The sequence below is a fragment of the Odocoileus virginianus genome, chromosome 5, assembly GCF_023699985.2.
Source record: "Odocoileus virginianus isolate 20LAN1187 ecotype Illinois chromosome 5, Ovbor_1.2, whole genome shotgun sequence".
NCBI classification, from domain to species: domain Eukaryota; kingdom Metazoa; phylum Chordata; class Mammalia; order Artiodactyla; family Cervidae; genus Odocoileus; species Odocoileus virginianus.
The window spans coordinates 85,358,833-85,383,336 of NC_069678.1; the positions used below are offsets into that span (position 1 = coordinate 85,358,833).

A 24,504-nucleotide genomic window follows, 5' to 3' on the forward strand; every position below is an offset into this window, starting at 1 on the left:
ATTATACTCTGTGAATAAAGAAAAATTCATCTAAGCCTCCAGCAAAATAGCCAAATTATTTTCAAGGCAAAGAAAGTCAGGTTTACATCATACTTTTCAACAGCAAAATGCAAAGCAAGACTATAAACGGAGGAGCATTATTAAGAAATTTGAGGAAAGAAAATGAAAAGACAGATTTATATCTAGATAAATTGTATTTTCAAGTGCTGAGATTACACTGAAAGAGTTTTCAACCTGCAAGAACACGGGAAATATTGTGACCCCCAACTGCTTCCTAAATCAGTTATGGAAAGAGCTTCATCCAAATAACAGATGATATATCTAAGAAAAACAAAGGTTAAGGACAAGAGTAGAATAGTATGGTACCAGTCTGGGTCCAGTGAAGAAGGAACACAGAAAGTTTAATGAAATTGTTAATTCTAACAGAGTTGGAGTGAGGGATTGGCTAGTCAAAAGGCAGAGAACTGTAAGGAATATATGAAGAGCAGACATAAGGAGAAGCCACTACACTGGGGCCGAGATAGACAGCCCAAGGAAGAGCCTCCCTTCCCCCATCTCAGGCCTGAGATATAAGCTGTGTTGGCAGGGGCGCAGTTGCTCACTGGGTGAGAGAAATCACTAGTGCCACAGCAGTGGAACTTGCTAGAAATTCGCCTTCTATGGTGCGGAAAAGACTGTTCATGGAGAGGTGTGTATCTCTGTAGAAACTCTTACAAAACCATTTAAGATGGGAGAAGGTGGTGGAGGCGGAGCTGCTGGCCACTGGATACTTTACTAAACTGTCTGGTGCTCCAGGACACGGGCAACCAAGGAGACGGGAGTGCTGTAGAAGCCAGCCAGCAAATGCAGTGGGACCAGAAAGCAAGTCCCTTTCCTTCCGTAATAGCTTGAGATGGGGTCAAAGGATATCATTTAAAACCAATGAATCATATAGTAGTAGCCTAAATGAGGAAATGGGGGAATTAAGCACATTATAAAGTATGTTAATATAAAGATAACCACTAAAACAAAATACCCGAACTTCCTTAATACCAAAAGAACAAAATGGTCGAGAAATATATGACACAAAGAGATGAACTATGGAAAACGCAGTAAATAAAACATACTGTGATAGAGTTGAGAACAAATATATAATTTATACAGAGTATACAGAATGTAAATGAACATTTACATTTAACTCACCTGTTAAAACATTTCAGATTGATGCTCAAAGTCAAATCCAGCTTTACACTGTACAGGAGACATACCTAAAATAAAGTGAGTCGGGAAGGCTAAAAGTAAAAGATGACAAATGATGTATGAAGCAACTTCAAGCAGTATAGTAGCAGAGATTTGTTGTTTTTCATTCACAAAGTTATGTCCCAATTCTCTGTGACCCAGTGGACTGCAACACACTAGGTCTTTCTGTCCTCCACTGTCTCCTGGAGTTTGCTCATGTTCATGTCCAGAGTCAACGATGCTATCTAACCATTTCCTACTCTGCAATCCACTTCTCCTTTTGCTTTCAATCTTTCCTAGCATCAGGGTCTTTTCTAATGAGTCAGCTCTTTGCATAGGTGACCAAAGTATTGGAGCTGCAGCTTTCAGCATCAGTCCTTCCAATGAATATTCAGGGTTGATTTCCTTGAGGATTGACTGGTTTGATCTCCTTGCAGTCCAAGGGACTCACAAGAGTCTTCTTCAGCAACACAGCTTGAAAGCATAAATTCTTTGGTACTCAGCCTTCTTTACGGTAAAACTCTCACATCTGTACATGACTACTGGAAAAACCATAGCTTTGACTATACAGACCTTGTTAAGCAAAGTGATGTCTCTGCTTTTTAATATCCTGTCTAGGTTTGTCATAGCTATTCTTCCAAGGAACAAGCGTCTTTTAATTCTGTGGCTTCAGTCACCGTCCTCAGTGAGTTTAGAGCCCAATAAAATAAAATCTGTCACAGTTTCCACTTTTTCCCCTTCTGTTTGCCATGAAGTGATGGGACCAGATACCATGATCTTAGTTTTTTTAATGTTGAGTTTTAAGTCAGCTTTTTCACTCTCCTCTTTCACTCTCATCAAGAGACTTTTTATTTCCTGTTCACTTTCTGCTGTTAGAGTGGAATCATGCGTATCTGAGGTGGTTGATATTTCTCCCCGTAATCTTGATTCCAGCTTGTGATTCATCTAGCCCGGCATTTTGCATGATGTATTCTGCATATAAGTTAGATAAGCAGAGATTACAATTGTGTTATCAGATATGGTTGTTGTTGTTGTTGTTTAGTCACTAAGTTGTGTCTAATTCTTTGTGACCCCATGGACTGTAGGCCTCCAGGCTCCTCTATTCATAGGATATTCCAGGCAAGTGTACTGGAAAGGGTTGCGATTTTTTCTCCAGGGGATTTTTCCCTACCCAGGGATCAAACCCACATCTCCTGCATTGCAGTTGGATTCTTTACCACTGAGCCACCCAGGAAGCCCATTAGACTTGGTAGAATTCATAAAATAGAAATTACAGTAGATACAAAGTAATATAGACAAACACACTAATAAGATATTTAACACACATCTCTCAAGACAGGCTAAGAGTACAAAAAGTAAAGCTGCTGAAGGCTTTAATGAATAAGATAGATCGTGTGTGTGTATATGTATGTTTGCATACCAAACTGTATACCATGGCAAATGCCCTTCCACCTTGAAATTTAAAGCTCTTTGTTTAAACAAGTTTTGTTTGGAAAACAGATATATAAGCCAAAATTTCAGAATTCCTAAAACATAGTGATAATAAACATCACATCAGAAGTCTATGATACAATCAAAGGGGTGACTGGAAAAAAAATTGTAGCCTTAAATACCTGTCATAAATAAAAATGAAAGGATAAATATTAAAAATTTAAGTTCCCAATTCAGAAAGCTAGAAAAAGTTATAACCCAAAGAAAATACAAAGGAGACATAAATAGAAAAAATAAAGATAAAAAGAGATTAATGAGGTAGAAAATAGAAAAGCAGAAGATCAAAGTGCTGGTTCTTTGGAGAAAGCATCAACAAAATATACAAACCACTAGTTAGCCTAATGAAGGAAAAAAGCAATTAGAGCAGATATACCGAAGTAGAAATGACAAAGGGAGCAATCAGTAAATAAACCAGAAAAGCTAGTTAGGAGCATCACAGAGTTTAAACAGATCTATAGAAAACATAGATACCCCTTGTCCAAGGTAAGGAGCAGTGGCTGCACTTTGCTGGAGCAGCCGTGAAGAGATACCCCACGTCCAAGGTAAGAGAAACCCAAGTAAGACGGTAGGTGTTGCAAGAGGGCATCAGAGGGCAGACACACTAAAACCATAATCACAGAAAGCTAGCCAATCTGACCACACGGACCACAGTCTTGTCTAACTCAATGAAACTAAGCCATGCTGTGTGGGGCCACCCAAGACGGAAGGGTCATGGTGGAGAGGTCTGACAGAATGTGGTCCACTGGAGAAGGGAATGGCAAAACACTTCAATATTCTTGCCTCGAGAACCCCATGTTCTCAGTATGAAAAGGCAAAATGATAGGATACTCAAAGAGGAACTCCCAGGTCGGTAGGTGCCCAGTATGCTACTGGAGATCAGTAGAGAAATAACTCCAGAAAGAAGGAAGAGATGGAGCCAAAGCAAAAACAATACCCGGTTGTGGATGTGACTGGTGATAGAGGCAAGGTCTGATGCTGTAAAGAGCAATATTGCATAGGAACGTGGAATGTTAGGTCCATGAATCAAGGCAAATTGGAAGTGGTCAAACAGGAGATGGCAAGAGTGAACGTCAACATTCTAGGAATCAGCGAACTAAAATGGACTGGAATGGGTGAATTTAACTCAGATGACCATTATATCTACTACTGTGGGCAGGAATCCCTTAGAAGAAATGGAGTAGGCATCATGGTCAATAAAAGAGTCCAAAATGCAGTACTTGGATGCAATCTCAAAAACGACAGAATGAGCTCTGTTCATTTACAAGGCAAACCATTCAACATCATGGTAATCCAAGCCTGTGCCCAACCAGTAACACTGAAGAAGCTGAAGTTGAATGGTTCTATGAAGACCTACAAGACCTTTTAGAACTAACACCCAAAAAAGATGTCCTTTTCCTTATAGGGGACTGGAATGTAAAAGTAGGAAGTCAGAAAACACCTGGAATAACAGGCAAATTTGGCCTTGGAGTATGGAATGAAGCAGGGCAAAGGCTAATAGAGTTTTGCCAAGAGAACGCACTGGTCATAGCAAACACCCTCTTCCAACAACACAAGAGAAGACTCTACACATGGACATCACCAGATGGCCAACACCAATATCAGATTGATTATATTCTTTGCAGCCATAGATGGAGAAGCTCTATGCAGTCAGCAAAAACAAGACCAGGAGCTGACTGTGGCTCAGATCATGAACTCCTTATTGCCAAATTCAGACTTAAATTGAAGAAAGTAGGGAAAACCACTGCACCATGCAGGTATGACCTAAATCAAATCCCTTATGACTATACAGTAAAGTTAGAAATAGATTTAAGGGACTAGCTCTGATAGACAGAGTGCCTAATGAGCTATGGAAAGAGGTTCATGACATTGTACAGGAGACAGGGATCAAGACCATCCCTAAGAAAAAAAATGTAAAAAGGCAAAATGGTTGTCTGAGGAGGCCTTACAAATAGCTGTGAAAAGAAGAGAAGCTAAAAGCAAAGGAGAAAAGGAAAGATATTCCCATTTGAATGCAGAGTTCCAAAGAATAGCAAGGAGAGATAAGAAAGACTTCCTCAGTGATCAATGCAAAGAAATAGAAGAAAACAACAGAATGGGAAAGACTAGAGATCTCTTCAAGAAAATTAGAGATACCAAGGGAACATTTCATGCAAAGATGGATTTGATAAAGGACAGAAACAGTATGGACCTAACAAAAGCAGAAGATATTAAGAAGAGGTGGCAAGAATACACAGAAGAACTGTATAAAAAAGATCCTCATGACCCAGATAATCATGATAGTGTGATCACTCACCTAGAGCCAGACATCCTGGAATTTGAAGTCAAGTGAGCCTTAGAAAGCATCACTACGAACAAAGCTAATGGAGGTGATGGAATTCCAGTTGAGCTATTTCAAATCCTGAAAGATGATGCTGTGAAAGTGCTGCACTCAATATGCCAGCAAATTTGGAAAACTCAGCAGGGGCCACAGGACTGGAAAAGGTCTGTTTTCATTCCAATTCCAAAGAAAGGCAATCCCAAAGAATGCTCGAACTACCACACAATTGCACTCCTCTTACACACAAGTAAAGTAATGCTCAAAATTCTCCAAGCCAGGCTTCAGCAATATGTGAACCGTGAACTTCCAGATGTTCAAGCTTGTTTTAGAAAGGGCAGAGGAACCAGAGATCAAATTGCCAACATCCGCTGGATCATCAAAAAAGCAAGAGAGTTCCAGAAAAACAGCTATTTCTGCTTTATCGACTATGCCAAAGCCTTTAACTGTGTGGATCACAAGAAACTGGAAAATTCTTAGAGATAAGACTACCAGACCACCTGACCTGCTTCTTGAGAAACCTGTATGCAGGTCAGGAAGAAACAGTTAGAATTGGACATGGAACAAGAGACTGGTTCCAAATAGGAAAAGGAGTACGTCAAGGCTGTTTATTGTCACCCTGCTTATTTAACTTCTATGCAGAGTACATCATGAGAAACGCTGGGCTGGAGGAAGCACAAGCTGGAATCAAGATTGCTGAGAGAAATATCGATAACCCCAGATATGCAGATGACACCACCCTATGGCAGAAAGTGAAGAGGAACTAAAGAGTCTCTTGATGAAAGTGAAAGAGGAGAGTGAAAAAGTTTGCTTAAAGCTCAACATTCAGAAAGCTGAGATCATGGCATCTGGTTCCATCACTTCATGGCAAATAGATGGGGAAACAGTGTCAGGCTATTTTTTGGGGCTCCAAAATCACTGCAGATGGTGATTGCAGCCATGAAATTAAAAGACGCTTACTCCTTGGAAGTAAAGTTATGACCAACCTAGACAGCATATTAAAAAGCAGAGACATTGCTTTGCCAACAAAGGTCCATCTATTCAAGGCTATGGTTTTTCCAGTAGTCATGTATGGATGTGAGAGTTGGACTGTGAAGAAAGCTGAGTGTTGAAAAATTCATGGTTTTGAATTGTGGTGTTGGAGAAGACTCTTGAGAGTCCCTTGGACTGCAAGGAGATCCAGCCAGTCCATCCTAAAGAGATCAGTCCTGGGTGTTCATTGGAAGGACTGATGCTGAAACGGAAACTCCAATACTTTGGCCACCTCGTGCGAAGAGTTGACTCATTGGAAAAGACCCTGATGCTGGGAGGGATTGGTGGCAGGAGGAGAACGGGACAACAGAGGATGAGATGGCTGGATGGCATCACCGACTCGATAGACATGAGTTTGAGTAAACTCCGAGAGTTGGTGATGAACAGGAAGGCCTGGCATGCTGTGATTCATGGGGTCGCAAAGAGTCGGACATGACTGAGCGACTGAACTGAGCTGATAGAAAACATGTTGTCAAAACACCTACATCAAAGCACTATGTACAGATTATTTTACAGGGAAATCCTACAGAACCTTGAGTACCGAATAATCTCAATTCTTCTTAAGTTGTTGTAGCTCAGTGATATGCACAGAACTTTCTATGATGTTTGAAATGTTTTGTGTCTTTGCTGTCCAGCATGACACTTGTCCAGCCTCATGTAACTGTAGAGCACTTGGAATGTGGCTACTGCAACTAAGGAATTGAATTTTTAATTTTATTTAATTGTAATTTTAAGTTGAAAACCTATGTGATTGGTGGCTACTGTGTTAGACAGTGTACTTCTGGATCATAGAAAAAGTAAGAAAATATCCAAGTTCTTTTTATAAGCAGGTAGAACTTTGATACTTAAACCTAATTTAAACACCCACACACAACATCATGTATGAGTATTATTATAAAAATCCTAAATAAAATGTTTGGAATTAGAATTCAACATATTTAAAACAGTGTTCATCAAGACAAAGTAGTAGGGGTTTTGGGAGAATGAAAAGATTTAAGTTTAGTGAAATCATTAGTGAACTTTACCATATTAAAATAGCAAAGGAAGAAAGTCATATGAATTTTGACAAAACTCTGCAGACTTATGAGAATGCACATTTCTTGATTTCAAAACTTAGTATAAAGCAACAGTACTCAAGACATTGTGTTACTGGCATAAAATGAACATAGACTTATAGATAAGAGGATTAGATTTGAGAGTCTAGAAGTAAACCCATACATTTATGCTCAGTTGATTTTCAGCAAAGGTGCCAGGATAATTCAGCAGGGTCTTCAACAACCTGCACAGGGACAACTGGATATTCACATATAAACAAATGGAATTGGACGCCACCTCCACAACATAGTTGTTTTTTGGTTTTTTTTTTTTAATTCACTCAGTTGTGTCCGACTCTTTGTGACCCCATGGACTGTAGCCTACCAGGCTCCTCCATCCATGGGATTTTCCAAACAAGAATATTGGAGTGGGTTGCTGTTTCCACACCATGTACAAAAATTAATTGCAAGTAGATAACATATCTAAAACTCTTAAAACATGGTGAGTAAATCTTCACGACTTTGGATTAGGCAGTGGTTTCTTAGATCTGGCTCCAAAAGCACAAACAACGGAAAAAAACTGATAGATGGACCTCAAAATTTAAAGTTTTTGTGTTTCCAGAGACACTGTCAGGGAAGTAAAAAGACAGCCCACATGATGGGAGGAAATAGGCAAATCTAAAAAGGCAGAGAGGTTAGTGGTTTCCGGGGACTGGGATAAATTGAAAACAGGGAGAGTGGAAGAGTGATAAAAATCTTCCAAAATTAGGTAGAATTAGCTTTAGAGAAGAGAAGTCGCTCAGTTGTGTCTGACTCTTTGTGACCCCATGGACTGTATAGCCTGTCAGGCTCCTCCATCCATGGGCTTTTCCAGGCAAGAGTACTGGAGTGGGTTACCATTTCCTTCTCCAGGGGATCTTCCTGACCCAGGGATTGAACCCAGGTCTCTTGCATTGCAAGCAAATGCTTTACCATCTGAGCCACCAGGGAAGCCAATAGAATTATCTTTGCATAACTCTAAAAACCATTGCATCAGATACTTAAAAGTATAATTGAGTTTCACCACGATAAAGCTATTATTTTTTCAAACTCTCATAAACCAATTCAACATACAATATTGTATGCTGAATATTGGGAAAACTGGATATCCACATGCAAAAGAATGAAATTGGACCTTTACTGTACACCATTATATAATAATTAATTCAAAATGGATCAACAGCCTAAATGTAGGAGCTAAAACCATACAATTTAGGAAAAAACATAGAGGAAAAGCTTCATGACATTGGAATTGGCAGTGGTGTCTGATTATGACACCAAAAACACAGGCAACAAATAATATTTATATTTGACTGCTTCAAAATTAAAAATTTTGTTTATTAAAGGAACGTGTTAGAGTGAAAAGGGAACTCATGGCATGGGAGAAAATATTTGTGAATGATATATCTGGTAAGGGGTTACTATCCAGAATATATTTTTTAAGACTTTTTGAACTTAACAGTAACAAATAAACAACCTGGTTGAAAAATAAGCAAGGAACTTGAATAGACATTTCTCTGAAGAAGATATACAAATGTCCAATACACACATGAAAAGATACTCTATATCACTAATCATTTAGGGAAATCAAAATCACAATGAGATAATACTTTACACCCATTCGAATGGCTATTATCAAATAAATAGAAAATAACAAGTGTTGTTGAGGATGTGGAGAAATTGGAATTTTGTGTATTGCTGAGTATTCAAAATGAAAAATGGCATAGCCACTATGAAAAACAATATGGTGTTTCCACAAAAAAAGTTAAAAGGAAAATTACCATATGATCTAGCAATTCCACTTTGGGGTAGATAGGCAAAAGAGTATAAAGCAAAGACTCAAGGAGATATTTTTATACCCATATTTAGCAGCATTATTCATAATATCCAAAAGGCCAAAATAGCCCAAGTTTCCATTGACAGAAGAATGAGTAAATAAAATGTTGTATATGAACATAGTAGAATATTCAGCTTTACAAAGGAAGGAGGTTCTGACGTGCTACAGTGTGAGTGAACCTTAAAGATACTATGTTAAATGAAATAAGCCAGTCACGAAAGAACAAATACTATATGATCCCACTGAGTACTTACAGGAAAAAGAATGACATTTGCAAGGAACTGGGAGAGGGGAGAAAGGACTGGGCAGAGTTTCATGTGAGGAAGATGAAAAAATCCTGGAAATACATGATGGTGATAATTACACATTGATATGAACATACTTAATGCCATTTACTTTTGAGAAAGAGAAGGGGAAATATATGTGTGTATACACACATGTGTATATATAATGTACATGAACATATATATTTTATATACTTATTTTTATAAAAGGAAACACTGGACTATTAAAACGAGAAAATAATGAAGTGTCTGGGGAGTGTCTGGGAATAGTGTGGAAAGAATAGAAATGAGAGACTTCTTGGAGAATACTCATTTATATTCTTTTGACTTTTGCATTATTTGAATATGTTACTTATTACATAAAATTAAATCAAAAATAGATGAACAGGCATATACTAAAATTGGCTAACTTTTAGTATATGACTAAACTTGATAAACAGAAACAAACTGAACTCTGTATCAAATGATCATCATAGCCACATTGAAAAAATTCCAACAATCAGAACCCTTACAGTACACCCTCATTGGGACACCATATTTCAAAGGACAATGAAATTCTGACTTTTTTTTAATAATGTTAGTGGTTTCACCATAATAATCTGAAACTCTTTTGCGTGTATAGAAGATAGATAAAATGAGTAAATAAGATACAAAATATGGAATAGGAGAAGATGAGGAAGAACCTTGCAGTGTAGGATTTGAATTGGAGGTATGTTATCAACTCTTTGCTTAAAATAGGTATATAAATCTATAATTATATACATATTAAAATATACATATATATTAACATATAATACATATTCCCTTAGAACATATACATGTTTATATATGTATATATTCCAAGATGGTACATGTGTATGTGTATGTATGTATATGTTCCAAGTTCTGTCTATTGAAAGGCCTAGAAACAATGACTCTTCAGCAATGTGAGGAATATATATCCAAATTTCCAAATTAGTTGATTTCTAAATCCCATTCTCCACTAAAAGGAATCATGACTCCTTGAAGCAATGGCTAATTTCAAGACTGAGCAACAGGTGAATCTGGAACATCTTATTTTGCCAGGAAACAGTTTCAGAGAATGATGGGTACATATCAAAAGGACATAGAAGCCAGCCTAAAGAGACTTTGGCTAACCAAAACTGGAAAAATATAACCATCAAAAAGGATAATAAAAATACAATAGTAGTAGCACCATGGGTCCCTAGTGAAACACTAGAAAAAAAAATTAAAGTTGCAGAGAAAGTTCTTTGCAGAGTATTAGCTAATAAATATTAAAAATGATAGAAAGTTATCATTTTGGCAATCACCCTTTTAATGAATTCAGACCAAGACAATCAATGAATGCTAAAAAAAAAAAAAAAAAAGCTTATTGGAGAATAGGATATTCACATAGTCCCGAAGTTTTTCCCCACTGATTATCTATTAATTACAAGGGGGAATTACAATAAAGAAATCTGTCAGTCATTCCTTAACAAGTGATCAAACTTAGTATCATCAGTGATTAGACAAACATTTTACATACCTCTTAAAGCAATGAAGTGCGAAGTACTCAACATCACTTGTGTAGTATTTTTGTCAAAACTATTTAGCATGAATATAATTATAAGGAAACAATCAGAAAGAAATCCAAATTGTGGGACATTCTATAACAGACTCTTCAAAAGTAGGAACTTCATGAAAAACAAAAGGCAACTGAACTGTTGTAGATTAAAGGAGACTAAAGATACATGACAACCAAATACTGTATGTAATCCATGGTGTATTTTAAAATGAATAGCTATAAAGATTTGGGGACAGTTGAGAATATTTTTAATTAAATTTCTTGGATAAGATAATATTGCAGTTTTAAAAGAGAATGTCCTTGTTGTCAGGACACATGTCCTGACATATATAAAGGTGAAGTACCATGATGTCTCTAACTTTCACATAGTTCAGAGGAAAAGTGTGTGTGGATAGATGGAAAGCAACTGTGGTGAAGTATTATTTAGTTGCAGAACCTAGATGAAGGGTGCATAGTTTGTTCATGTACTGTTTTTGCTACTTTTCTCTAGGTTTAAAATTTTTCAAAAGAAAAAATTTTAAATTATGAATATAATTACACATACATGTGTGTGTGTGTTCATGTTCCCCAGGCCTCCTCTGGACCTCTCCCCAGAGTTCCTGAATCAGAATCTCTAGGTAATGGGGCTTGGGATTCTGCATGGTAAAATGGCTCTCCCAAGACTCTGACACAGCTGGTTTATATTTGGGAAGCATTGCTCTTGAGACCATTCTTCTCTATTAAAATCTTGTGTGGTTTCTGTGTATATATGTATAAGTGTGTGTGTTCTGTTCACATAGGAACATTGTAGAGTCCTCCAGGTGAAAAGGTAGAATGATTCTCAGATAATGTCAATTTTCCTCACATCACCTTGTTTTAATGGTCCATTCTATACTTAGTCTGAGGTTATTTCTTCTAAACATGACTGTATGGATCACTAATTCCCAAACATGGCTGCCAGTTAGAACCACCTAGGCAGCTCTCAAAAATTTCACTGCCTAGGCCTTACCTCATATCAATTAAATCTGAATTTCTGGGGGTAGTATAATGTGTTCTTTAGTGCTCCCCAGGGGATTCCAGTGTTCCAGTTTGAGAGTCCCTAGTCTAGATCAGAGCTGGTCTCTAGTGAGGTCCCTAGTCAATTGTGTCAGGATCTCAGTATAAACTACCTGTTCAGCAAACTTGATCACATAACTCTGGTGTGTGAGGGACATTGACTTGAAAGGAACTCTTTTATATTCCCAACACTAGTCAGTCTTCTCATATGGTTAATAACCTCCAGAGTCTGTCAGTGAAAAGGGGGATTTTAAAAGATGCACATCTCACTATGGCTATGGAAATTTGAACTCTGTTTCTAGAAATTGATGGATGGGGTAAAATTTTAGAGAGAAGTAACTTTAACTACGGTATCTTAAATACTTATGTGATAAAAGGTAATTTAAAAAATATTCACTGAACTCTCTTCTCTGCAGAAAGGCCCCTGACATTGAATAATGCCGGACCCATCTTTACTTACACTTATCTCAAGACTAGTCACAACCACCCCCAATTAAATAATTCTGTATTAACTTGTGTTTGAGTGTGTATATGAGAGTAGAGTAGCAAAGTGGTGACAGCATCCTGGCAGAACCAAAAGGAATTCTAGCAGTCCTTCCCAAATACTACCTGGCTGAACATTCACTTCTTACTCAGGGAAAAGTTTGTTCAACATCTCTCTCTCCCAGCTCTCGTTTCTCCCTTGAGGTATAATTTAGGTTTAGCCCACCCAAACTCAAGTTTGGAAGCACTGCTTTAGTGGTGTCATCTGCTGACGAATACAGAAACAGGGAAAGGGAAGTGAGTTGTCCAAGGTTATGAGTGAGTGAGTGGCATCTTTCTCGACATGTATTTGTATGTGTACATGTATGTAAAGCTCCTCTGGAAGGAGAAGAATGATTTGTGAATCATCTCGAGAGCCATAGAGTCTAATAACTTAGAGTAGCTTTAGACTCTATAACTGTCAAGATGATTCTCAAATCATTTTCTCCTCCCAGAGGAGCCTTACATACATGTACACATGTACATGTGCTTCTTGGTATGAGTGCTATTCTATTACCTACCACCAGAGGGCATGAACTGCGATTAGATTCTAGCCTGCTTATCTACATTGAAGTCCAGAGCTTGCTCAGATCACTGTTTAAGCAGACGAACCTTAATTTATTCAGTAATCCAACAGTCTCAGGAGCATCTGAAAGTTCTTTGGAACTGATTGTCTATAAACACTTGTAAAAGAAAGCTGAGGTAAGCACAGAACACTCGCAAATGCCTGGGGTCAGAATTGGAGACCTGGCTTTATAATATTACTAGTTTAGTTGTGTGGCCAATGATAAGTTGCTTTACCTTGACTTTTAACCTTCAGTTTCAGGTGCCTGACCTGCCAGATCATTAATAAACTCTGCCACCCATGGTTTTTGTGAGGATTAAATGGGATAACATGATACTGGCACCCATTTAATAAGTGGAGATTTTTTTCCTTTGTTCAGTAAAACTTTTATGGAGCTTATATTCTGGCTAGAAAAAACACACATTACATGGAAAAAAGAAAATGTAGGCACTGATGAAAGCTAAGGATAATAAGGTGCAGGATCTATGAGGCTATTTGAGGTAGAGTAGTCTAGGAATGCCATTCTGAAGAGGTGGTATTTCAGCAAAGAACTAATAAAAGATTTGAGAAAAGGAAAGGGTGTTTGAGGCAGAGGGACACAGCTTGGTGTGCTTGGGAAATAGAAAGACCAGTACTCAAAGGGCAGGGGAGAAATAGGAGGTGAATTATAAGACATAAGAAAGTTCTAGATCTTGTAAGTTTTGTTAAATACATAAAGACTTTAGACTTATTTTGTAGTATAAGATGTAAGCATAAGAGTGATGTGATCTGATTTTTATGTTTAGAAACATAACCATATCATTCTGATTGCTGTGTGGAAAATAGACAGTAGGGAGGCAAAAGTAGAAGCAGAATGGTTAGAAAGCTGTTGTCATAGGATGGGCAGAGTCTGACTGTGGCTTAGATTAGGGTGTTAGTGGGGGAGAAATATAGAATGGCAAGGAATGGTTTGGTTTAGGATATATTCGATGTAAGGACCATCAATACTTACTGATTAATTATATTTGAGAGACAGTAGAAATGGAGGAACCAAGAGTGACTTCCAGGCTTTTTGGTCTCAGAACCTGGGTTTAAATTACTGATGGTATGAATCCAGATGAGGTGACTAGAGGAAAGGGGGTTGTAAAATCAAGAGTTTTGTTTTAGACTCACTCATTTTGAGATTTCTTGGCATCCAAGGAGAATTGTAAAATAAGGCGGTTGAAAATATGAGCATGAAACTCAGGACAGAGGTTTGGGTTAGAGATATAAATTGGCAGCCATCGTTGACGGGAAAGGAGTGCAGACCAAAGAAGAGAGAACCAGTGGCCAGATCCTGAGGTACTCCCACTTTAGAGGGTAAGGTTTCTTACCCACCTGGCCTTTTTCTTGAACGCTGTTGTTTAATTTGAGGAAACCCTCAAATTATTGTTTTTTCCTTTTCCTTTTTGCACAAGTGTACAACTCCAACTCTTTTACCAAGAGAGATAGCATGGTAGAACTGAGTGATTAAATGCTTGAAGACATTAATGTGCTGATTAATAATGAAGGCTCTGGAGACAGAAGAGTCTGGTTTAAATCCTGCTCTGCTATTGACTAGGTCAGTCTTTTATCTATAATAGTCAAAATAAAAGCCAGCATTTATTTAATACTTATTATATACCAGGTATCTTTATAAGTGCTTCATGTGTATTTATATTAACTTATTTTAATCCTTAAAACAACCCATTGAAGTAGTTACTAGTCTTATCCCACTTTATTGTTGAGGAAACTAAAGCCAGAAAGAGACCTTATTATTTCCCGGATGTCACACACCAGTTAAGTAGCAGAGCTAAATTTGAATCTAGGCAGCCTGGATCCAAACCCAGTGCTGCTTTTCTCATGCCAAATTCACAGAGCTGTAGAAGTGATTAAATGAGATAGCCCATTTAAAAGTACTTACCATTTGGAGGCTAGCACGTAATATGAACAGAATAAATGTTTTCTGTGGGCAGCAGCATGGTATAGTGAAAGAGAAACAGATGAAAAGTCCTAGGGCTCCAGCCTAACTGCAGAAACAACTTATGTGATCGTGAACAAGTTTCTTAACCTCTCTGGATTGCAGTTTTGTCGTCTGCAATATAAAACCTTCATACTATCTGGTCTCTGAAAAACCTTTCAGTGTTTAAATTCCATCTGTGACTCCCCAAGACCAGATTATGAATATATCTGAATTTTGAGGGGTCCCACATCACCTTGGGGGTTGGGGGATAAAGTACTCAGTAATTGAGTTGGCAGCGTTTCTTCTTTGCCCTTCTACTCTTGAAGAAGCTTGCTAAGAGGTAGGGAAACATAGTTAATAACATGAGGTTTGGAGTAAGACCATTATGTAGTAGAATCTGTTTCCACCACTTACTACTTTGGACCAGCTACTTATCTTGAGTTTCTCTTTCATCATTTGCAAACTAGGGATAATGATAGTGTACTTCTCATGGTATTATTTGAAATATCCTGAGAGAAGGTACCTGTAAAGTAGTACATGATAAGCATTCAATACATGTTAGCTATTATTATAATAAGGGTTTCCAGAGTGAGATGATTTTTTTTTTCTTAGCTCAAGTACCAGGTGAGATAGAAGCCTCTCAGTAACCCATTTCTGAAAAATTGAATTGGGAATTACATGGTGAGGCACTCTAGTTGTTGGGAACTGAGGGCATGAATCTGAATTTTCTAATTGTGTTATTCCTCTGTTTTACAAAGGTGCAGGGAACATTTCTCTAGAACAGCTGTGCCTTATCTTTAGGTGTAGTGAACCCTTCATGGCAGATCTGCTTAGGTTTGGCTCCTTTCCTGACTTAAGGAGAGTTGTTTTAAATACTCTCGTGTTTCTCCATCTTCTGCTCTGCGTTGGCTTTATTCTTGGTTTTATTCTCTAGTTAGCAGTGCCAAATCTACAAACACCCTTACAACTATGATCTCAGAGAAAGAAAAGCTCTCCAACATGCATATCATATCAGAAAACAGTTGAGCCAGTTTGAGACATACATAACATACTTTTGGTCTAAAGGGAATGTGATTCTCTTAAATGGCATTATCTTGCATTTCATAGCCAGGTAGGTCGGTAGAACCCACTAGACATCCCCACCAAATCACCTAAAATTAGGGTTTGGAATGGGGTGGGGATGGTTTGCAAAAGGAAAAATGGCTAGGCAGGCAAAAAAGGAAGTGGTATCAGTTTGATAGGAATGTACAAATTGCTATCTCCACTGTTGATAAGAATGGGCTAGCCCAAGAAGTCTCCTGACCTTGGGAAACCCCATTTAGCCTAGCCAGCTTTGAGACTAAGCATTTAAATCATATGGGGTAGTACCTCTTTTCTTATTTCCATTTTTTTCTCTCTTCTCACACCCCCCCTTTAATTTAATTATAGTTCTTAATTAATACTTAATCCCAAAAGCTGCTTCTTCCTTTTCCATTTCCCATGCACATTGATAATTTAGCATGGTAGATAAGAGCGTACGTAGGCTCAACAGTCAGATTGCCTGGGTTTCAGTCCTTTCTTTGTCATTTGTTCACTTTGAAATCTTAAGCAGTTTATACCTCTCCTCATCTATAAAATGAAGATAATTTCTACCTCACTAGGTTGTCTTGAGGATTAAATTAGATACCCAGTAGAAAGTGCCTGGCACAGTATCTGGCCCACAGTGAAGTACACAGTAATCAGATATTATTGTTGCTGTTTCCAGCCGTGCAGCTGTGGTTCAGCCTGTCTGTCCTTTTTCAGGAACGGGAGAGCTGAGGTCGACTGGGAGACTATCAAAAAGCACTAGATTTTGGTATCTGAAGGTAGAAGGTTGAAGTCAAATTGAAGAGAGCACTTGGAGCTCTAATTGGAAAATATGATAATGATCTTATTTTTACAGTTTATTAATTAAATAGTATATTCTTGACTTGTCATTGATCAGTCACTAAGTTGTGTCTAACTCTTTGCAACCCCATGGACTGTAGCACTCCAGGCTCCTCTGTTCTCCACTGTCGCCCAGAGTTTGCTAAAATTCATGTCCATTTAGTTGGTGTTGCTGTCTAACCATCTTGTCCTCTGCTCCCCCTTCCTCCTTTTGCCTTCAGTCTTTCGCAGCATCACGATCTTTTCCAATGACTTGTCATTGAGGAATGACAGTGGACAATTAACCTCCCTAGGCTTCCTTTGACTCTTTTGGAAAATGAATATTTTTGAATATGTTGACCCCTTTCATCTTCATCATGAAGCCTGATCCTTCGTTAAGTAAAAATGAATATCCAAAAGTTTTTTTTGTATTCTATGTATGTGTGAGAGAGGGGGAAAGAGAAAGTGAGAGAGTGAAAGCATGTTTATATTGAGATAAACCAAAAAGTTTTACTTCTGTATTGGATTTATCAGACATATTTGGTTTCTTCTTAAGAGATTATTATATCCCCTTTCACACTGTACTGTCTAGATCATTTCTAAGTATTTGTTATTCCTTTCACACATCTATTTCGGATTTTTCAAGGAAACTTTTCAGGCATTATGATGTACGTTCTATAATACTTGTCTTGATGTCAGGAAACGTGGTTGGGGACTTTACTACTACCTTTGCAACATGACCTTGAACAAGTTACATTCCCTCTTATGTGCCTCATTTTCTCATCTGTCTAATGAGGCATTTTCTCTGCTTAACCTTTTAGTCCTTTCTTAACAGTCTGTGTAACTATCACAGCATAGGTTGTGGCAGGAGTAGCTGGATTCCCAAGAGAAAACTTGATATTGCAATTCCCTTTGAAGTGTATTTTTTAATCTGTTGCCCATTATGTTTGCTGCAGGATTTCGGCTGAATGCTTCTTCTTGGCCCATGTTCCTTTTGAAGACGCTAAATGGAGCAGAGATGGCTCCCATCAGGATTTTCCACAAGGTACAGTGTTCCTCAGCTATCACCAGCTCCAAATTACTTAAGGTCAAATGCGTACATCCTTTCAATTACTGAGCCTCTAATGTCTGTATTATATTTATGGCCTGAGGATGCCTTTTCAGAAACTAGTTCAGCAGAAGGATTTTTAAAGTACCTTATGAAGCAGCAATTATCCCCAGAGAAATACTAGATTATAAGGTAGGATTTCTGGGTTTGGGGATTTCATATTTCTCTACTGACAATCAGTTTTGACCTCATCTGTAATGTGGATTTCTGTCTACCTCACAGGGTTATTAAGAAGTTAAACATTTTTTGTTAGTAAAACATACAAAATGTAATATAAATCTAAAGGCTATTCTTATGGAGTTCCATAAGGTCCATCTTCTAAACAGAGAAGAAGGAAGGAGACTATTTTTTAAGTGTCTGCAGTATGTTTGGGGTTTATATACACTATGTCATTTAATACCCACAGTTAACTTTATCAAGTAAGAATTATTATTTTGGTTTAGTAGTTAAGGAAACAAAGCACTTTCAAATAAGGAGCTTGCCCAAGATTACATGACTAGTAAGTGGTAGAATAGGAATTAAAAACCTGTATTTGTTTTTCCTTGTTTTTCAAGGGAAAAGGCAGTCAGTCTCCTCTCAGTTGATCTTTCATGAGATTGGAGTTACTATAAAGGAGGCTGAATTAGCATTACTTGTGCTGCCATTTGGGCTTTTTAGGTGGCACTAGTGGTAAAGAACCCGCTTGCCAATGCAGGAGATGTAAGAGATCTGAATTTGATCCCTGGTTTGGGAAGCTCCTCTGGAGAAGGAAATGGCAGCCCACTCCAGTATTCTTCCCTGGAGAATCCCATGGACAGAGAAGCCTGGCAGGCTGCAGTCCTTGGTGTCACAAAGAGTCAGACATGACTGAAGCTACTTAACATAACATGATGCCATTTAAGTCTAAAACCTGAGAATACCATAGTTCCCAGAATACAGTGTACTGGGCAATTTGAAATCCTTCCACTGGATAGTACCTCAAAATGGTGGGAGGTAGGGGCCAACAAGTATTCTTTTAAATGCTTTACTGATCTTCCTAGGCAGTAAGAGGACTCTCCAAGGCCAAAATGAAGAAGGAAAACCAGAGTGTTAGGTGTACTGAACCTGCTGATGCCTTAAGGAGCTTTACCAGTCTTACTTTTTAAGGACCTTGTCTTTTAACAGCTAGAGTAAGATAGAAGTTGAAGCCTTGGGCCCATGTAAGGCAGAAAATGGACCTGGGACAGCCACATGAATAAACAGATGGATCCCTCAAATGTTTACTCCTTAGTGAAAAGATGAGGAAGAGTCTCTAACTGGGCCATGGGTAGGGGAACTGAGTCATTCTTCTGATAAAAGCTTTCCCCCATGGAAGTCCAGGGTTCAGAGATAGTGCCTGTGTTGTCTCAGAACTCCAAAATTATAGGGGGGATATTTCTGAGTGCCTGGCAGAAGGAAACCCAAAACCTCTCTAGAGGGTTTGGTTGTTTTCAACCCAGATGTCGTAGAAGTCCCAAAAGTGAAGTACCACTGAAAATCAGTTCAGTTCAGTTCATGATCACAGAGCCCTCAAAACTCTCAAAACAAATCCTGCATGATGAAACATCAGTAGAAACAACAAACAGTAAGACTATAACCTCAAGCAGTTTCAGATAATAGAAACATCAGATAGAAATTTTAAATAAAGTATTTGAAAATGATTAAAGGATGAAAAGAAGAAATTTAAAAATGAGAATAGTACAAATCTCTATTTTTTTTAAAGACAAAGTTGAAAAAAACAAATTGAATATCTAAAAATGAAACCATTAAATTTAAAAATCTTTTAAAAATTAAAAATAAAATAAAAATCTTAGATAGGTGTTTAGGCAACTTAAACCTAGATAAGAATTAACTTCAAGACATGTGTGAGAATTTCTCCAGAATGCAATACAGAGAGATGAAGTGATGGAAAATATTAAAGAGAAAAGATAAAGATAATAATATTAGAATAGGTCCGATATATGCTGAACATGAGTTCCACAATGAATAAAAGCGTCAGTATTTGAAAAGATAATGACAGAATTTTCCAGAACATGTGATAAAGACAAATGTATACTTTAAAACATTGTGGAGTAGCTGAAGTCAAAAGATCTGAGCAGATAATCACACAGAATACAGTCATCCTCACTATCTATGGGGGACTGGTTACAGGAACCCCTGAATACAAAGATCCACACACACTCAACTCCCTTATATAAAATGGTGTAGTGCAGCAAGCTCCCCATATCTGCAGCTTTCACGATGCAGACTGAACCTTCAAAGGCATTTCAGTAAGGCTGACAACACATTTCTTGACAGTGGTAGTACAAGAGAAAAGGCAATAGAATAATACTTTCAAAGAATTAAGAAAAAAATAGTTGTCCACCTAGAATTTTATGTCTAATTCTACTGTTATTTCAGATTGAATGTAAAATCAAGACATTTCCAGCAAACTAATACAAATATATTCACTGAAAGAACAATTAAAGAGTATGTTTCAAGAAGAAGATAATTGAACCTAGAAAGTAAGAATGAGATGCAAAATGTAGTGCGAGGGAAAGATAGGTTAGCATGTGAGTATAACTAATCAGTCATTGCCTGTGACTGTATAAACCAGTTATACAGCAAAAGTGATCAGTTGGCAGTATAACAGTATGGAACTAAATTATCCAATACCTGTTAACCCAGGAGTAATTTAAATATTCAGAGGTCCTAGTATTGTTTAATTAAGGATGAATTTTAGACTTAATTATGTCAGCTGTACAGTTATGATCTGAAGGGGATCCACCAAAAGATTAAATATAGAATGATTAACATCTGAATCAATGGAAAGGGGAAAAGGGAAGAAAATTCAGTTGATTGTTAAGGAGAAAAAAGAAGTTAAAGGTACAACTTGAAAAATCAAGTTAAATAGAAATGATATTTAGAAATGATAATTGTAATAAATTTAAATACATCAGTTGTGAGAAATTAAACTCATCAGTTTAGTCAGACATAGATCAGATTGTTTTTAAATCTAGCTGCATGCTGCTTACAAGAGACATTGCTGAAATATGACACAAAGGTGTTAAAAATAAAATAATATAAATCATATACCAGGCAAACTGTTATCAAAATAAAGCTGGTGTTAACTATACTGAAATTAGACAAGACTTTGGTGCTAAAAAGCATTAAAGAAGTTACTATCTAATGATAAAAAAAAATAGGTCACTAAGAAGATAAAAGTTATACATGCTCCTAAAAAAGCCTCAAAATAGATAAAGCAAAATTTTACAGAATTACATAGAAAAATTAGAAAATCCACAATTATTAGAGGATATTTTAATACACATCTCTCAATAATTGATAAATCAAATAGACAAGAAAAAATTACAAGACAAAAAAGTATCAATCAGCATAAGCTAATCAGTTATAAATCAATTCAGTTCAGTTCAGTTGCTCAGTCTGTCCGACTCTTTGTGACCCCATGGACTGCAGCATGCCAGGCCTCCCTGTCCATCACCAGCTCCCCGAGTTTACTCAAACTCATGTCCATTGAGTCGGTGATGCCATCCAACCATCTCATCCTCTGTTGTCCCCTTCTCCTCCTGCCTTCAATTTTTCCCAGCATCAGGGTCTTTTCACATGAGTCAGCTCTTCTCATCAGGTGGCCAAAGTATTGGAGTTTCAGCTTCAACATCAGTCCTTCCAGTGAATATTCAGGACTGATTTCCTTTAGGATGGACTGGCTGGATCTCCTTGCAGTCCAAGGGACTCTCAAGAGTCTTCTCCAACACCACAGTTCAAAAGCATCAATTCTTCATCAATTTAAATCAGTTTTAAAAAATAAAGTCATTCCTATTTAACAAGTGGTTTGAAAATGAAATTTTTGAAGATACTCTTTAAGACAGCAATAGGTTACAGTATGGCTAGAAAAATGTTAGTAAAATGTAAGATATTTATAAGGAATTTTTAAACTTATACTGAAGATGACATCTCCATTAAAGAATACTTAACATATGGAAAATGCTATGTTCATGGAAGGAAAGGCTCAATATCATACAAAAGTTATTTTTTCCCAAATTATAAATTCACTGGGATTCCAGTCAAAATACAAATAGGATTTTTCTGTGGAACTTGAAGAACTGATCCTGAAATTCGTATGAAAGATCGAGGAGAAAGAATAGCCAAAACAACAGTGAACAATAACAAAGTAGGGGGACTTTTTCTTCCAGACACACATTTAATAAGACTCTGTTATTGGCACAGGATCAGATAGTAAGACAAAGGGAAACAGAGTGTACAACAGTTTTTTGGAAGCTCTATGCAACTGCATTGCAAATTGGCACCCAAGAACTAGCTACAGTACTGGAGAGAGTTTATATTACAGCTGCTTTGGAGGGCAGTTTAACAATATTTAATAAAGTGGAAGATGAATTCTCCAGGCGAGAATACTAGAGTGGGTAGCCATTCCCTTCACCAGGGGATCTTCCTAACCCAGGGACTGAACCTGGGTCTCCTGTATCATAGGCAGATTCTCTACCATCTGAGCTATCAGGGAAGCCCATATATTTATCCTATAACCCAACAATTCTACTCTTAGGTATACATGCTGGAAAAATCTTCCCACATATGAAAAAAGAAACAACTGTAAGAATGGCTGTGAAAACTCTTTTGAAATAATAAACAATTCAAAACAACATTACATGTCTGTCAAAAGAGAGGAAATAAATTATGATATAATGGAGTACTATTAGCAGTTAAACTACAGCTAAATTTACAACATGGATACATTTCAAAAACATAGTGTTGAAAACAAAAAAAGCAAGTTGTAGAATGACATGTTCACTATAATGCTATTTATACAAAATTTTAAAGTATGCAAATTATATATATATATATACACACACACACACACACACACACACACACACAGACGGAGAAGGTAACAGCACCCCACTCCAGTACTCTTGCCTGGAAAATCCCATGGACAGAGGAGCCTGGTAGGCTGCAGTCCATGGGGTCGCTAAGAGTCAGACACGACTGAGCGACTTCACTTTCACTTTTCACTTTCATGCATTGGAGAAGGAAATGGCAACCCACTCCAGTGTTCTTGCCTGGAGAACCCCAGGGACGGGGGAGCCTGGTGGGCTGCCGTCTATGGGGTCGCACAGAGTCGAACACGACTGAAGTGACTTAGCAGCAGCAGCATACACACACAGTAAAGTATAAAAATATGCATGGGGAAGGGCACAGTGGAGGATTCAGCCTTATCTGTTACCTTTTTATTTCTTGAAAAAAAAAAAGACTTGAAGCACAGATGTTAAAATATTAGAATTAACAAAGTAATACTTTGGTATACTTTGAAATTCATTTAAAGGAAAGTCTAAAGTTCCATTGTAAATCTTATATAGCACTTTCTAATCATCCAAATGAAGTACCAGTCTCTTGGCATACATAGCCTCTCTCTCTGTGTCTAGGTCTGTATATCTCTTGTCTCTTATCTAGGAACCACCGTCACCTTCTCACAACTTCTTCAAAATGGGAATGAAGCTAGAAGCTGTGGACAGGAAGAACCCTCATTTCATTTGCCCAGCCACTATTGGGGAAGTGCGGGGCTCAGAGGTCCTTGTCACTTTCGATGGGTGGCGAGGGGCCTTTGACTACTGGTGCCGCTTTGACTCCCGTGACATCTTCCCTGTGGGCTGGTGTTCCTTGACTGGAGACAACCTGCAGCCACCTGGCACTAAAGGTAAAGGCTTGTAAAGTCGGAACCCAAGTTGCTAAGGGAGCCTACCTACATCTCTCATGGTCAGCATACCTTCACCAGTAAACCTCACTCACAGGCAAAGGAGGATCAGGGGCCAACAACTAGGGCTAAAAACCAACATCTAGTCAAGAGTAGTCAGAAACAGAAAGAATTTAAACATCACATGAGGATAGACATGGAGTTTGGCATAAAGTAATATTTCCTTGCTAAATAGCTTGGTTTATTCTTAGGCAACTAGCTTCTGGTCTCTCTTACTCTTATTTCTGGACTGTTCCAGAGTTTGAGTAGTATCATTCTTGAGGTGAACATCCCATCTTTGTAATTGAGCTGGAGTAACATTGTATTATATAAAAATACTTAACCAGCACTGTAGTTTAATGGAAAAACCATGGGCTTAGATGTAAGATAGACTTAGATTTGAAGTCCATCTCTGCCTTTTCCCAGCTGTGTGGCTTTTTGGTCAGTTAGTTGACCTCTCTAAACCTCAAAATTCCTCATCTGTAAAAGAATACCTACTTTATAAATGAGATTACATGGGCAAAATGCGTACATAATTCTGGCAAACACCAAATGCTAAACAAATGTTTTTATTGTATTACTTATGCTGTTATTCTATATTAACATAATTATTAGTATTTATTATAATTACTATGTAATATGCTATATTATTATTATAACTGCTACTAATGGGATAGTATACATAAAGTACTAGAATAGTACCACAGAGTAGTGAACAGTCAGTGATATTTCTGATGGTCATGATGTTGGAGAACATCCAGGATAAAGTTTGAGGTAGCTCTTAATAAAGAAAATAAATAGTAAGAATCTCATTCCTAAAAGTACTGGTAAATCTGAAAGAATAGAAAGTCACCCTTCCTGTTGTCTGTGGGTT

General features: G+C 37.6%; 1 protein-coding gene across 18 annotated transcripts in view; it reads left to right on the forward strand.

Annotated features, from left to right (window-relative positions):
- SCMH1 (Scm polycomb group protein homolog 1) overlaps positions 1-24,504 on the forward strand; it is a 212,997-nt gene that overhangs the window by 100,337 nt on the left and 88,156 nt on the right. For all 18 annotated transcript variants that reach the window (XM_020914690.2, XM_070468345.1, XM_070468346.1 and 15 more), the window contains 2 exons: positions 17,736-17,824; positions 23,351-23,594. In XM_020914690.2, the coding sequence (XP_020770349.2) occupies positions 17,736-17,824; positions 23,351-23,594 (333 nt within the window). The remainder of the gene's footprint in view (positions 1-17,735; positions 17,825-23,350; positions 23,595-24,504) is intronic.